Source organism: Balaenoptera physalus, assembly GCF_965194825.1.
Source record: "Balaenoptera physalus genome assembly, chromosome: 9".
NCBI lineage: Eukaryota > Metazoa > Chordata > Mammalia > Artiodactyla > Balaenopteridae > Balaenoptera > Balaenoptera physalus.
In genome coordinates this window covers 1,883,392-1,897,711 of record NC_138888.1, presented here as the reverse complement: position 1 = coordinate 1,897,711, position 14,320 = coordinate 1,883,392, and the positions used below count along the sequence as shown (strand labels likewise).

The 14,320-nt window shown below is 43.4% G+C and overlaps 1 protein-coding gene across 13 annotated transcripts in view; it reads left to right on the top strand.

Annotated features, from left to right (window-relative positions):
• The window catches only part of AFDN (afadin, adherens junction formation factor), a 135,641-nt gene that overhangs the window by 53,160 nt on the left and 68,161 nt on the right, over positions 1 to 14,320 (top strand). For 12 of the 13 annotated variants that reach the window (XM_082475849.1, XM_082475852.1, XM_082475848.1 and 9 more), the window contains exons 6-8: positions 1,256 to 1,413; positions 8,150 to 8,261; positions 9,348 to 9,515. In XM_082475849.1, coding sequence (XP_082331975.1) covers positions 1,256 to 1,413; positions 8,150 to 8,261; positions 9,348 to 9,515 — 438 coding nt within the window. The remainder of the gene's footprint in view (positions 1 to 1,255; positions 1,414 to 8,149; positions 8,262 to 9,347; positions 9,516 to 14,320) is intronic. The other variant, XM_082475850.1, reaches the window with a different exon arrangement.

The window sequence follows — 14,320 nt, the reverse complement described above, 5'->3', positions numbered from 1 at the left end:
AGAGGGCGTGAGAAATATTCATTAGCCAGAATCACTGCATTAGAATTCAGAAGAGGCAAAAAGGAGTCATAGAAATTTAGAATTTGCTTCAAGAGATCCACAGATGTTTAACCTAGCTCTTTAACTTAGATGTGAGGAAAGGAAGTCGGGAAGCCTCCCCGAGGTCCCATGTAACATGGGGCTGTGGCCCCTTGCCTGAGTTGCCTGCCTGCCCCCAGTAGTCTTTCAGCTAGACTTAAGATTTTAGGGCTTAAAAATCTTAGATCATAAGTAAAAAGCAAATTATGACACCACAAATGTCAGTAATATAGCATATGTAGGATTGCATTAAAAAGAAATATACTAACAAAAAGAAAAGCTAAGGATATCCAAATCGCTCTGCTCTAGTTGACTTTTTTCCTCCCAAATGAGTTCACAGCTAGAAATGACATTCTGGTTTGCAGCACCTGGAAATGTAAATAGAGCCCAGTGCCTTGGTGGCAGGTTCCTTATGAAATGTCTTTGGACTCCAGCACCTGAAATGTCCTGATTTCTGGTTCACTTTTTAAAAAACTGAGTTATTTAGTGGGATTAATATTGTTTGGGGTTTTTAAGTTTCAGATTGTTGGTCAGGAAGTAGCGGAAATGGGGGAGGTAGATGTCTAACGCTGTATAGGTAAGGCAATGAGAAAGCAATCGAAGAAAGAATTCCAGAAACTCCGGGGTTTCTTCCCTTTCTGTCCTTTACCCACAGTGGATATCAGTTCGTCATTATAAAAACTGCGTAGGGGGCTTCCCTGGTGGCGCAGTGGTTGAGAATCTGCCTGCCAATGCAGGGGACACGGGTTCGAGCCCTGGTCTGGGAAGATCCCACATGCCACGGAGCGACTAAGCCCGTGAGCCACAATTGCTGAGCCTGCGCGTCTGGAGCCTGTACTCTGCAGCAAGAGAGGCCGCGACAGTGATAGGCACGCGCACCGCGATGAAGAGTGGCCTCCACTTGCTGCAACTAGAGAAAGCCCTCGCACAGAAACGAAGACCCAACACAGCCATAAATAAATAAATAAATAAACATTTAGAAACTGCGTAGGCTTGAAGGGAGGACAGAAACAGCGTAGTCACACAGAATTACTCACCCTGTCTAGCACAGGATCACTGGGTCAGCATGTCCCTGCCAGTGTGTGTCACCTACCAGGAAGTGGGGATAGAATTAGTATACAGATCTCTGTTATTGGAATAAAAGTTGTGATCAAAGATGTCACAATGTTTTTTTCAGGTGGAACATTGAGAATTTATGCCGATAGTTTAAAACCAAATATTCCCTACAAGACGATCCTGCTGTCTACCACAGATCCTGCAGACTTCGCTGTGGCTGAAGCTTTAGAGAAGTACGGTCTGGAGAAAGAAAATCCTAAGGATTATTGCATTGCCCGCGTGAGTACCTGCCACGTCGGTACTTACCCGTATTACACGTGCTAGAACTTTGCATTTAAATGGAAAGATATTCTTTAAATGAAGTTAAACTTAGCCTGAATTTCTCCACACTGTATCACTTAGAATCTGGTAAACTGAAACCATGCATAAATATATATAAGAAACAACATTCTCCTTTCCATTGCAAGAGTAATATGTGTTCCTGCTGTAAACTAAGAAAAGTATAAAAAGGCAAATTGAAGAAAATCCTCTGTAGTTCTAATACCAAAGGATAAGCACTATTAACATTTTGATGTATATCCTTCCAGTTTTTATTTTGCATATATATAGGTAACAATTTTATTTTAGTAAAATCTGCTTTAATGATTTTTTTCTTAGGGTTTTTACTAAGATGTGTCATAACGACCCAACTTTAAATAAATCTTGGTTTGCTGTTCATCATTAACCAACATTTGGCTGATAGGTTTAGTAGTCATCCATAATTTCTTGGAGATAAAGGGTGTATCTTTGACCCTGGTACTCAAGAAATACAGTGAAATTTTATGCCTCAGAGTTGAATTGGTGACACTAAGTAAAACCAAGCAGATTTTCTCTTCTAAGACAAACTTTTTGGAAAATTATTAACCTTTAAGTCAGTCACAAGTATGTAATAACTTCTTTATAACCATTATTTCTCTGTCAGAATCTCATTGGAAGTAGATTTTTTTAAGAAGATATCCTTCTTTCTCTCATCTTAGCAATTGATTATTAAATAATGAAAGTGTGGTTACTTGTTTTAGTTCTTGCCCTCACCAAGATTATTGAGAAATAATTAAAGTACAGTGTATTACATGTATTTAAAGTTTATAATACCATCAGTTTGGGCATGTCAGCACAATGAACATTTCCTTCACCTTCAGAAGTTTCCTTACGCCTCTTTGTATTTTTGTGTTTCATTGTATGGATATGTCACACTTTGTTCATCCATTTACCTGTTGATAGAGTTTGCATTGTTTCCAGTTTTCAGTTTTTGGCTCTTACAGTAAAACTGCTGTGAGCATACATGTGCAGGTCTTCTCATAGAAGTACTTTTTTTCTTGAGTAAATACGCAAGTGAATGGCTCCATAGGAGGCGTATGTGTAACCTTTAAAGAAACTCTTTTCCAACCTGATTATACCATTTGCATCCCCACAGTCATGTGTGAGAGATCCCGTTGCTCTGCCTCTCACCCATGCTTGGTTTGGTCAACGATTTTAACTATTAGGCCTTCTCATGGGTGTAGTTGTATCTCATTGTGGAAGAAATTTGAGTTTCCCTGATTATCTGTATACATGTCAAGTCCTATGTATGATACATGTACTGCGAATATTTTTTTCCCAGTCTGTGGCTTGGCTTGTCTTTTCATTTTTAAAATGGTATCTTTCAATGAGTAACAATTTATTAATTTTGTTGAAGTCCAACTCGTTAACTTTTTAGTGCTCTGTACTTTCTGTATGAGAATTCGCTTCCTCCAAGGCTGCAGACACTTTTACTTATATTTTATTTTAGAAGTTTCATAGTTTTAGGTCTTACATTTGGGTCTGTGTGTTCCATTTCAAAGTAACATTTGTGTATGGTGTGAGATTAGGGTCGATGCTCATTTTTTTTTGTACAGATACAGAAAAAAAGACTTTCTTTTCTCCCACTGAGTGCGTTGGCACCTTGGTTGAAAATCAATTGGCCATATATGTTTGGTTCTATTTCTGGAATCTATTCTGTTTCATTTATATATTTTATATCTTTTCGCCAACACCAAACTGTTTTGATTACTGTGGATTTATGGTGAGTCTTAAAATCATATAAAGTCCCAATTTTGCTTTCTCCTTTTGCTTTTAAAAATTGCTTTGGTTATTCTAGGTTATTTGCATTTACAAATAAATTTTAGAACCAACTTACCAATTTCTACATAAAACCTGCTGGAGTTGTGACTGGGTTTGCATTGACTCTGTAGATGAATCAGAATCCTAACAATGTTCAGTCTTCCAGGCTGTGGACAGAGAGAGTGGTCTTCTGTAAGCTCTCAGCAGTGTTTTCTAGTGTTGCTACAGAGAGAATTAAATAAAAGGCCTTGCTTGAGTTTTATGGCTTTTTTCTTTTTGCTGAAAAGCTAAGACTTTATATTCAGTTGGAAAAACCATTTGGTAGATGTGTAATTTTATGAATAAAGCCCAGTTTTCATCTGGAAGTAGATGAGGAACCGTTTCCTCATCTATTTTATTTTATTCCACTGAGATGACAAAAAAGGAATAAAGCCCTGTGGACGTGCGCGAGGACAAAGAGATGAGTGAAGGGCTGGCAGAGCCGTTGTCGATGAGATTCTGAGGAAGCGGGCGGGTTCGTATCTAAGTTGCTGGACCTGCAGAGGGGGCCGGCCGAGGGGAAGCACGCAGCTGCCTGTATCCCAGCCCCCAGCAGACTCAGGCATGAGGGGCTCTAGCACGTTCTGAGGCGGCATTGAAAATTAGGCTGAAAACAAATTGGGTGGAAAGTTTTTATAAGCAGTAGTAGCCTCCAGCAGACTGCCTTCCCATCCATCTACTGCGTCGTCTCTCCATCCGAAGGCCAGAGTAAAAGGGATGGGGGAGGAGGCCTTGGCTTTGGGGGTCACTGGCATAGCAGGGTCTTTACCACAAGCAGGAGGATGGAGGGGAAGGCTGCGCCCAGAAGACTGAAGGATTCCTCCCAGAAGGCACTTTCTGGTTAGAGAAGAAAGGTCTGTACGGAAGCTGACCTTCGGACGTCTGGTCCAGCAGCCATCCTCGCCGGTGCCGTCCGCTTTCCTGTGACTCGCTGTCAGTGTGAGCGGACGGCCCAGACTCAATAGACATTTGCAAATGCCTTTAAAATGAAAGACAGACCAACACAGACAGATCAGAGAACCCGGAGATACAAGAGACAAAGCAGATGGAAGTGTGGGAAAGCTAAGAGGCTCGGCGGCAGGACGGATGGCGCATCCAGAGCACAGGGAGGAGAGCGTGCGGGGGGCTCCTGGGGACCGAGAAGCCCAGATAAATAGCGGGTGGGGGCAGGATGTTGATGGAGGGATGAAGGAGCAAGCGGAGGAAATCTGCCAGAGGACAGAAAGAGAGGGGGTCGGGAATTTAGATTATCGGTGCAGAATATCTCAAAATTTAGCCCAGGGAGGACCAGGTAGAAAAAGCAACAGGAAATGGAGAGAGAGAAGTTACCAAAGAAACAATGCTAGACCATCTCCCAGGACTGAAGGATTTGAGTCTCTAGGTTGAAAATCAGGCCCACTAACTAATGGGACAGTTGCTTTGAAAAAGGCCCAAACCAAGGTGTAGTGAAACTGCAGGAAACTAGAGAAAAAGAGAGGATAGTGACCCCAAAGAAGAAGATTCAGGGCTTGTATGAAGGGTTGGGGGACACAGGTGCACCAGTCACTTCAGCAGTAACCACGGACTCTGGAATTCAGTGAAGCAGGGCTTTCTGATGCAGAGGGAACTGAGTTCTAGCCCGGACTCTCAGTCAAGCGTTGGGTGGGTGGAATAAAGACGTTTCAAGACACACACGGCAAAAATTTACCACTCGCGCAGCCTTTCTCAGTAAGGTGCTGGAGGACATTCTCCAGCAAAATCATGGCGGAGGCCAAGAAAGAGAAAAACGGGGTATCGCAGAACAGACCCTAGCACGGCAGAAGGTAGTCCCCGGCGACGGGGAAGGAGCGTCTGGGGGATCGCTGTGTGGCCATCCTCCGCAGCACCCGTTTCAGAGTGGAGGTGCTGTCTGAGATTGAAAATATTCTTTAGAAGTACGGTGGTAAATATTACTTATAACGTCAAAATAAACAAATAGCCAGTAAATTCCTGAGTGTATTTCTGTAAAGACTTTTTTCCCCAGTGTTGTGTTATAGCAATAAACTAAATACTCATCACTTAAGGAATATTTTGAATACCTTGTCATTATGAAACATTTTGACATATTTACATTTTATAAAATACCCTATTTTTGGAAAAAGTCACCATACAATAAAACCAAACAACAAAATTCTGTGTGTTTGTATACGTGAGCACCAAGAAAGGTACATGCGTAGGAAGGATACACACCAGCTTAACTACCTACATGAGGGGAGGGAGAGGAACAGAAGACTTTAAAATGTTACATGTGATCAAGCCATGCACCTTCTTATGTAAAATAAATGCATAATTATAGAAAGCATGATCAGGAAAATACACTTACCTCACAGATTTTTTTCCCCTCCTCCTTATGCTTTTCTGTATTTGAGTTGTTTACGTTGAGCCTGTGTTATTTAGAATTCAGAAAGAAATACAGCAAAGCTCATTTCGTTGTAGGGTGGAGGAAGATAGATGGTTGCTCACGAGTATTTGTTTTTTTGCTGCGCCTTTTCTTTCCTTTGGTCTTATTAGGAAAGAGACTGAAAACCCGCCTTACTTTGGGGAGGGGCTGGGCGGGCGAGGTTGGGAGGATAGGTCATCCGGATAATCACGCATTCTCTCTAAAGGGAAAGAACCTGAGATTCAGGCCACGCTGGGCGTTTTCCTCCTGCAGGTGAGTTTGAAACAGAGGGGGACCCTGTTGTCATGCTGGCTTCCTTGCTTTCCTGCTCAGGAGAAATAGCAATATGGAGCAAGCATTAGTGTATGTATGGAAAATACATTTACACCTAAAGAATAATTGTGTCCATGGATAATGGTAGATTTTGATACATGTTCCTCATAGTTTTGGTTAATAACTGCTGTAAAAATTGTTCTTAGGATAAAACCAGTAAAACAGTGGTATAAATAGGGTCTGCATTGCTAAACAGAGGGCTGACCCTTTTCCAGCTGGGTCCCTGTTAGGCTGTGAGCCCAAGGGCAGGAGCTTAGTTACCACTGCCGAACACTTGGGATCGCTCAAGTGTTCGCCAGGGGAATGTTAAATTTTAAGTGTATATAAATCTATTAAATAATCCTCAGTTCCATAAAGGTGCATTTGATAGGATATGTGGTAGTGAACTTTATGACATTTTTTTCCTTTCTTTAATTTCTGCCGTATTTTTACCGATGAAAATCATCAGAAAGTGAAAGAACACCTTACTCAGCGTCATGAAGTTACTGGGCTTTTACTGACAGTCCCTGTTGAGATCATGTGATGATTTCTTTTGAGGGTCGCCTCGTTCTGGTGTTTGTTCTTCTCTGTTCTCGCGCATCTTCTTTCGCAAGCTTTCGGCAGGATAAATTAGGAGTTGATTATTGTTTTAGCCTTGAGATAGAAATCCTTTGTTTCCTTGCCATCTCATCCATCATGTAATATGTAGCTCTTTCATATTCACTCATTCGTCTATTATATCTATTCAGTGAATTATTCAGTAAATATGTAGGTTCCTCTTATTTGTTAGATACTGTGCTGGGCTGCAAAAATAAGAGCTGCCTTCAGAAGAGGTTACAGTAAAGGGAGACAGAGAGTCCGAGAAAGAAATACAGGCAAGGAGCTTGAAATTAGAACGGAGGTCAGAGAAGGCTCCCTGGAGGAGTTGTACTTGGGCTGAGAGGTGAGAGGGCACGCTAGCTAGACCCGAAAGCTGGGGACGGGCCTTTCAGGCACAAGGGATCGTGGAAGCATGAGATTTCATGGCCCAGTCGAGAATTCGGAGGAGTTCTTGTGTGACTGGATCTCTGAGGATACATGACAAAGACTGTGACTAAAGAGATGAGTGAGGGTCAGATCCTGAAGCAGTGTGTGTTCCAAGCCCACTATACTACATTTAATACAAGACGCTGTGAGGAAAGGTTGGTTACTTTAGCATAAGGGTGTGTTGTAATAAACTTGTCTTTTTAGGGTAATTTGCAGCAGTGCAGAGAGAAGTTTTACAGTTCTACGGAAGTCTAACCCATTTGGTATATGCGCATGATGATCTAATTGGGAGTAAGGTCTATTAGGATAACATTATTACATTAACTCCAGGTTGAAAATAATTTTCAGGTGCCAGTGACTGGCGTCTCCTATTTTCTGTAACCGTGGTTTGGTTGGTGTGAGCGGTGGGGCAGAAGTCAACAGGGCGTCGGAGACTGAGCCCTGGTCACTGGCTCTTTTCTCTGTGTTACAGAGGGTTTTCTCGAACGATTGAGAAAAATCGTTTGCTGTAAAAACATAGAATAAAGAGTAATACAGTGTTACAGATTTTTGAGTGTGGTGAATGCAGTAGCTTAAAGCATTTGTTGAATCAATGGCCCAGTAATACATCTAAATGATCTGATTAAAATTTAATCATAAAAACGAATTTTCTACAAGAAAAAGTAAGCTAATCTCTTGTGTTGTTATGTGATGGTTATCCTAAAAGGTTACATGTTAGCTGAAACTACCGTATTAAAAAGTTTGGTTATGAAAGGTGGGTTCTGCAGTCACCTTTCCTGAAGGAATTACGCGCAGGTTGACTGTTGCATGCAGTCTTTCCAAAAGAGAGTTTGTCAAAGAGCAGACTCAGACTAGTATGGGCCAGGGAGCAGGGCGGGGAGCAGGGCGGAGAGCTTAGAAGCAGGTGGATGAAGACGGTCCAGTCGGCTGGCTAAGCTTTTAATTGGAAACGATTTTCCTTCACTTCTGTCCGTGTTTTTGAGAATTGTTTATTGTGTTTGACCAATTTAGTTCTATCTACAGTGACTTTTTTATTTTCTCAAAAACAATAAATTCTTTCTTTTAAATACCTGCTAATTCACTTTTTGGGTGTGGTCACAGTTCATTGTTATTCCCTCCTAGGTGATGCTTCCTCCGGGGGCCCAGCATTCTGATGAGAAAGCTGCTGAAGAAATTATCCTTGATGATGATGAGTGTCCTTTACAGATCTTCAGGGAGTGGCCGAATGACCGAGGTAAAGAGTAGTCTTATTTGTCAAAGAAGTACCTCTGTGATGCGTTACACTCCGACTTGGAATATTAGTCGTGTAACTTACTGGAAGGCGTAGGAGGGTGCGCGTGGCAGCGTCTTTTGAGGGCTGTTTGCTGTGCAGGTTTCTGCCCCCTTCTTGGACTTGCTGGGTGGTTCCTAGGGGGTCCCCGCATCCTGAGGGCCGCTCTCTGCTGGTGAGTCTAGCGGGAGACGCGGCACAGACCGTTTTGTGGCAGCAGGAGTGCCGTGTCCTGAAGAAGCTGGACTTGCGCCCCGTGTCAGGACGTGGGAGATGGTTATCTGTCAGCAGCGGGATCCTTTCCCTGCTGACCGCCTGCACTGGTGATGTTTGGACGGATTTGTCGTGATAGGGAAAATAGCCTTCAGCCCTAAATGCCATCTAGTGATTTAGTCATTTCATATAATGCATCCAGACTCTTCACCATCCGAACGATTTCTCCTAATCATGTCAAAGCAGTGAGGGTTTAAAGGTATGTTTTTTATGAAACAGTTTTCTTGCTTTCAGATACACATCTTAAGCTACCTGTTGCTCAGTGGAGGGCCTTTGCATTAATAAAGACATAAAAACTGACTGCCAGTTAATCCTGTCATACTTGAATGTAGATTGCGAGTTTTAAACATACACTTGCTTAGTACCTTTTCTCGACGGTATAAAGTTACACTTTATTAAAGTCAGATTGCTTTGAATTCTGAGTTAATTATTACATGTGTGTATGAATGTATTTATTGATCATAGGGTTCTTTACCAATAGAAACATTCATTTATTCTGAAACTGGAGTGTTGTCTTTCATGCATGTACTATGCTTGGGTAGGTGTTAATTTTAAATAATCGTTGGAAATTGCTTGCTAGAGTTTGCAAGAACACGTCAAGAGAGTAGTATTTCCTCTGTTGAGGGAAAGTGTAAATTGGGTAAGCTTTTGCTTAATTATTCCCTGGGAGTTGTTATTAAATTACATTTTCGTGATAAATCTTTGAACAGTTGATTGCCAGTCAGCTGGCCGTCTACACTCGAGTCTGGTTGCTAATTTACAGTGTTACTGTTTTAGGGATTTTAGTCTTTCAGCTGAAGAGGAGGCCACCAGACTACATCCCCAAGAAAAGCCAGAAGCACGTGGATGGGAAGCCCCTGCACGGAAAGGAGCGAGTTGATGGGTCTGGCTACGGCTCTGCACTCCCGCCGGAGAAGCTGCCCTACCTCGTAGAGCTGAGCCCAGGTGAGAGGCATTACAAATGTGCATTCTCAGCTTTGCATTTTATTCTTTTTAATGAATGTTATTTAACTGGTCTTTCTTTTGACTGACAACCTTATTTTAAGATCACTTATTTAAAAAAGTAGCCGTCATAAGATGGTATTTATTAAAAAAACAAAAACCCTTAATTAAGGTTATAGGATATGTATATTCACGCATTAAAAATAAACTTCACATGCACAGAAATGAATACTGAAAAACAAAATTTTAAATAGTGAATATAGAGAGTTTAAGAAGTTTAAATGATATACTCCCTTTAAAATTTTTTTTCCAAAATAACCCTGTAAAATACTTAAACTACTAAAAATGACAAACTGAAATGTACTCCTCTTAGGACAGACTTCATAGAGGCAGGTGTGTGTGTATTTATCACACTGTTGCTTAATGTATGAACAATGTCAAAAGAATATCTATAAATTTAAGTACATCTAAGAAGTCCAGCTGTAAGAGGAGCGATATTTGCTTAGTTTTAAAATTATAATAGACTAAGTTTATGTTCATGGTAGCCTTCTAAATATTTCGTTTGTTGAGCTCTCTTAAGCTAAAGCTGTTGTTATAACTTAGCCATCAGGTAGAGAAATACATTGACATTCTTAAGGAAATGTTTTATACACATACATTGTATGTAGTGTACGTATTTGTACACATATTTAGTATATGTGTGACACGTTTGTTTACCATTCAGCTGAACTGCATCATTTCTTATTTATTTGGTTAAAATGATGGTATGTGACCTTTATTGTAAAATGCTGTGAAGAAGAGAGTGTTGTCCCTCCCACCCAGCACTGCTTTTTAAATAAAGCTCAGTAAGTAATTATAGAAAACGTTAGCTAGAAACAAACTGGTTATGTAGATAATCTGTGGTTCCTTGGGCGGGAATTATGTTTTTCTCTTTGATTCTTGAGTATTTATTTTTGTTTACAAGATTATAACTAACTAATGATTAGATGTGGTACTTGTGGTCCAGTGGTCTCCATGGCACAACTGGGTTGTGTTATACTGATACAGGGGAAATGCTGTTGTTTTGACTGATACGCCATGATTAGTAGTCCGTGGCCGTGTGCTGCAAGTAGTAGTTTTTACGCTTAATTATGTTGGAAGGTTTTTTAAATTGATTAGCTGTTTGTGAGGGAGATGTGAATGTTGCCTGGTCTCTCAGTTATCCGGCTGAAAGTTCATGAGACTTTGGTTTCTCACAGTGGTTTGCAGACGTGATAGTGGTGAGGGTTTGGTGCTCAGAGGTCCGAGGCAGTGAATGGCAGCTGGAGGACAACCATTTGTTTTTGAACTTAGAAGTTTTTAGGATCTTTGGGCATTGGGTCTGCCCTTCAAGATTCTGCATTACGTGCTAGAAACTAATGATTGTTTTCTCCCAAACGGAAATTTTTGAAAATAGGAGTATTAACCCAGAGAGAGTTGATAAATAGCAACTGACATAGGATAATTTTCAAATGAATAGTGGAAAGTTGACTTGGGTGGGTAGCAGAGACAGGATGAGAATTCATCCATTTATTTATTTGACAAGTACTTATTGAATGCTTACTATGTGTTAGACACTGTTCTGGACCTTGGAGATAGAAGAACACCAGCAAAACAGATTAAACCCTCTGACCTTGGGAACTTGTATTCTAGTGAGAATTGCTGTTTTGACTGCTTATTTCATCCTTACGGTCTCCCGGGTAATGAAACATGTAGAAGTTTTTTGTCGGTGTGAGAAACTGATGGATCCGAGATAAATGCTAGTTGTGTCCTACTTGTCACCAAGTACTGGCAACAGCATCTGTCAGACGCTTGTTAAAACACGGCTTCCTTCACAGCCCTCTGCTGCTTTAGTCAGCGTTTACCGAGCTGCTGCTTTAGGCTGTGCAGTAGGTACGTAGGTGACTCGGGTTGCTTCCCGAGAGACTCGTAGTCCGAATAGCTGGGCAGCCGGGACCCCGTCAGCCTGACGCGCCCGAGCGCTGGGGCTGCCCGCCGGAGAGGTGCCCGAAGTTCAGCTCCGCGCCGCACTCGCAGGTGAGCAGGTGCGCAGGTGAGCAAGTGAGCAGGTGAGCAGGTGCGGTGGAGGAGGCCTGGATGCCCGCCGGGGTCTGTCTCACTCCAGAGCTGTTCTCTTCACCAGGTCACGCTGTCTTTTTAAGGTGTCGTTGCTGACCGAGCCCAGTCAGCACGCGGAGTGAAGTGGACTTATTTCCCCTGTGTTCGTGGATGCTGACTTGTTACGAACGACTCTTTCCCTGGGCACGTTGTCAGCCAAGCACGTGTCCTCGGGCTCGGGCCGAGGTCCTGTAGGTGTCGTTGGAGGCTTTTGAGATGTGGGTGGGCGCTTCCGCTGTCTTTTGGAGGGACGGGGGTGAAGGTCGTTTTGCTCCTTGCTCTGGGTTGGGCTGTGCTCCTCAGCGGAAGGAGCGGGCTGGGTCTCCCTGTGATGGACTGACGGCCGCTCCCCTGCTGCTCGGGGACTCCCTGTCGTCTCGGTGTCCCCTCAGCAGTGTGCCCACGCCGCGCGGAGCACGGCTGCCGTGTCCCCCGGCCCAGGGCTGGGGCGGGGCGTGCCTTTCCCCCTGGACGGCCGCCTCCCTGCAGCGCACCCTCTCCTTCTCTCCCCTGCACGCGTCTGCATGGCCTCTGTCCGCCGCTGCCGCCTTCACCTGGGCCCTGCGCATGCGTGCTAACCCCAGGGAGAGGGGGTCGCTTAGCCTGCTACGACTGGCACGCTTCCAAAGGTAATGCTGTGCTTCCTGCTGCTGTCTCCTCTCAAGCCCTGCCAGCCTCACGGGCAGAACAGCGTTAACCGGCCAGGTGCTGGGTGTGTTGGCTTTTCAGTTAACATAGATAACTTTTCTTAAGAGGTTAATGTACTTTCATTTTATCCCTGTCTAGTTAATTCTTCCGTATCCAGAATTCATTGCATTTAACAGAAGCTTATTTTGCAGAACTGTCCAGTGTCTTTGTTCAGGCTAAGTTTTAAGTGAGAATTCGGACTAAAGGAGGGAGACGGCTGTCTTCCTGTCCTTCGACCCCGCGCGCCCCCGGGAGGAAGAGGGGGAGACACAGGGGGAGGAGGAGGTGCGGATGGGGGGTGGGGGGGGAGACAGAAGGAGAGCGGGGCTGGTGGGTGGGGGAGGGAGCGCCGATCGGGGCCACGTGTCCGGTGACCCCAGGAGGCTGAGGAGGAAGAGGCCGCCACCCACTGAGTGCCGCTCGTGTCTGTATCTTTCTCGCGAGGCGCTCGCTGCCATCATGAGCAGGTTTAGGGTGTCCTTGGCCTCTGCTTGCTCTCCTGCTTGAGATTCATTTCTGGTTGGCAGAGCTGTACCTTCTTACTTGGAATTCGTTTCTCACATTTTGTGCATTAGAGTCTATCATCTTAAATAGTACATGGAAATACTTGCTTTGTCTGTTTTTATATTTTAAGGGTCATTTTTACATGTCGAATGTAACAATCACAACTTTCTCACGTATAAAGTTTACTCAACCTTTCATCATCTTATATCGGTTTGTTGAATTTTCTCCAAACTGATCATACAGGTGTTCATTGGATATTAACCAAACTTGGAGTTTTGGTTTTTTTGTTCTTTTAAAGAAAAATGGAAACAAGGGATATTTAGTACCTATTTTGATATAATACATAAAGTAGAGTCTAAGACAAGCTTCTGTTGTTATTTTATTCCTGAAAAGGATTCCTTAACGTTTTCACATGTTGGTTACTTTCATACTGTAAAAGAATGGAGCAAATAGAGAGACAAATACGTTTCCTTTTTTACCTGGTATGTACCGAAAACAGTTTCTTCCCTGTTGTACTGGTTCGCTAAAACGTAAGCTCTCTGGGGGCCAGGACGTGAGCTCACTTTCTCACCGCAAACCTCTGGCGTCAGCGCAGCGCCTGGGACACGGAAGCGCTGGTCAGCACTCCTTAAACGTGTGAGTCCCCCGGGCGGCAAAGAGCCGCCCCAGGCCATCGTCCACCCAGCTGCCCAGAGGTTTGCCCTGGGGGCAGCCAGAGGCAGAAGCAGGCCTGGATGTGTAGACATGCTGTGCAGTGAAACCAAAAGTGCCCTGAAAAACATTCTTAGGCTTTGCTCAGAGTGGTCTATTTTAAGCGCGTCCCAAATGTTGGACATTTGACTGGATGTTGCGTATTCCGTTTGGTAACCCGAAATAGTATTCTAACGCCTGTGCAAGCCAGGAGAAAGAAGAACATGAGTATCGGGTTGTTTAATTATATACGCATAAAATAGATTCTGAAGATTTGCTTCTGGCTGGGGGGAGGACTACGCAGGGGGCAAGGTGGGGAAGGGTACGTTTCACCATGTCCTTTTTGTGCCTTTTGAATTTTGCACCATATGAATGTGTTACGTATTTTTAAGGCAAAAGTATAGAATGTTTCTAAATAGCATTTAAAGCCTCTGGAAGAAGCACTCGTCTGTGTGGTAGGGGTACCACCCTTCGGAAGACTTACCTCCGCCTTCAGAGGCACTCCGGATCTGTCGTAGCTCTCAAGTGAGGAGAAATGTGCTCTGACACTTGAGCCAGAAATAGAGCATTTGTAGAATCCCTGTTGCGGAAGGGGATAAAATTTTAAGATTTTTGTTTTAAGCCACAGTTTTACACATTTGTTACTGCCTGTGAGATGACTGTGCTTTTACTAAGGAGGGGCCTTGGATCTACAAGAAGCTGTCAGTTCCATCGTGAACATGACTCGCCTCCGTTTCTGTTTTCTGCCCGAGGTCCCAGAACTCCGTTTTATCTATGACATCAGTGGCCAT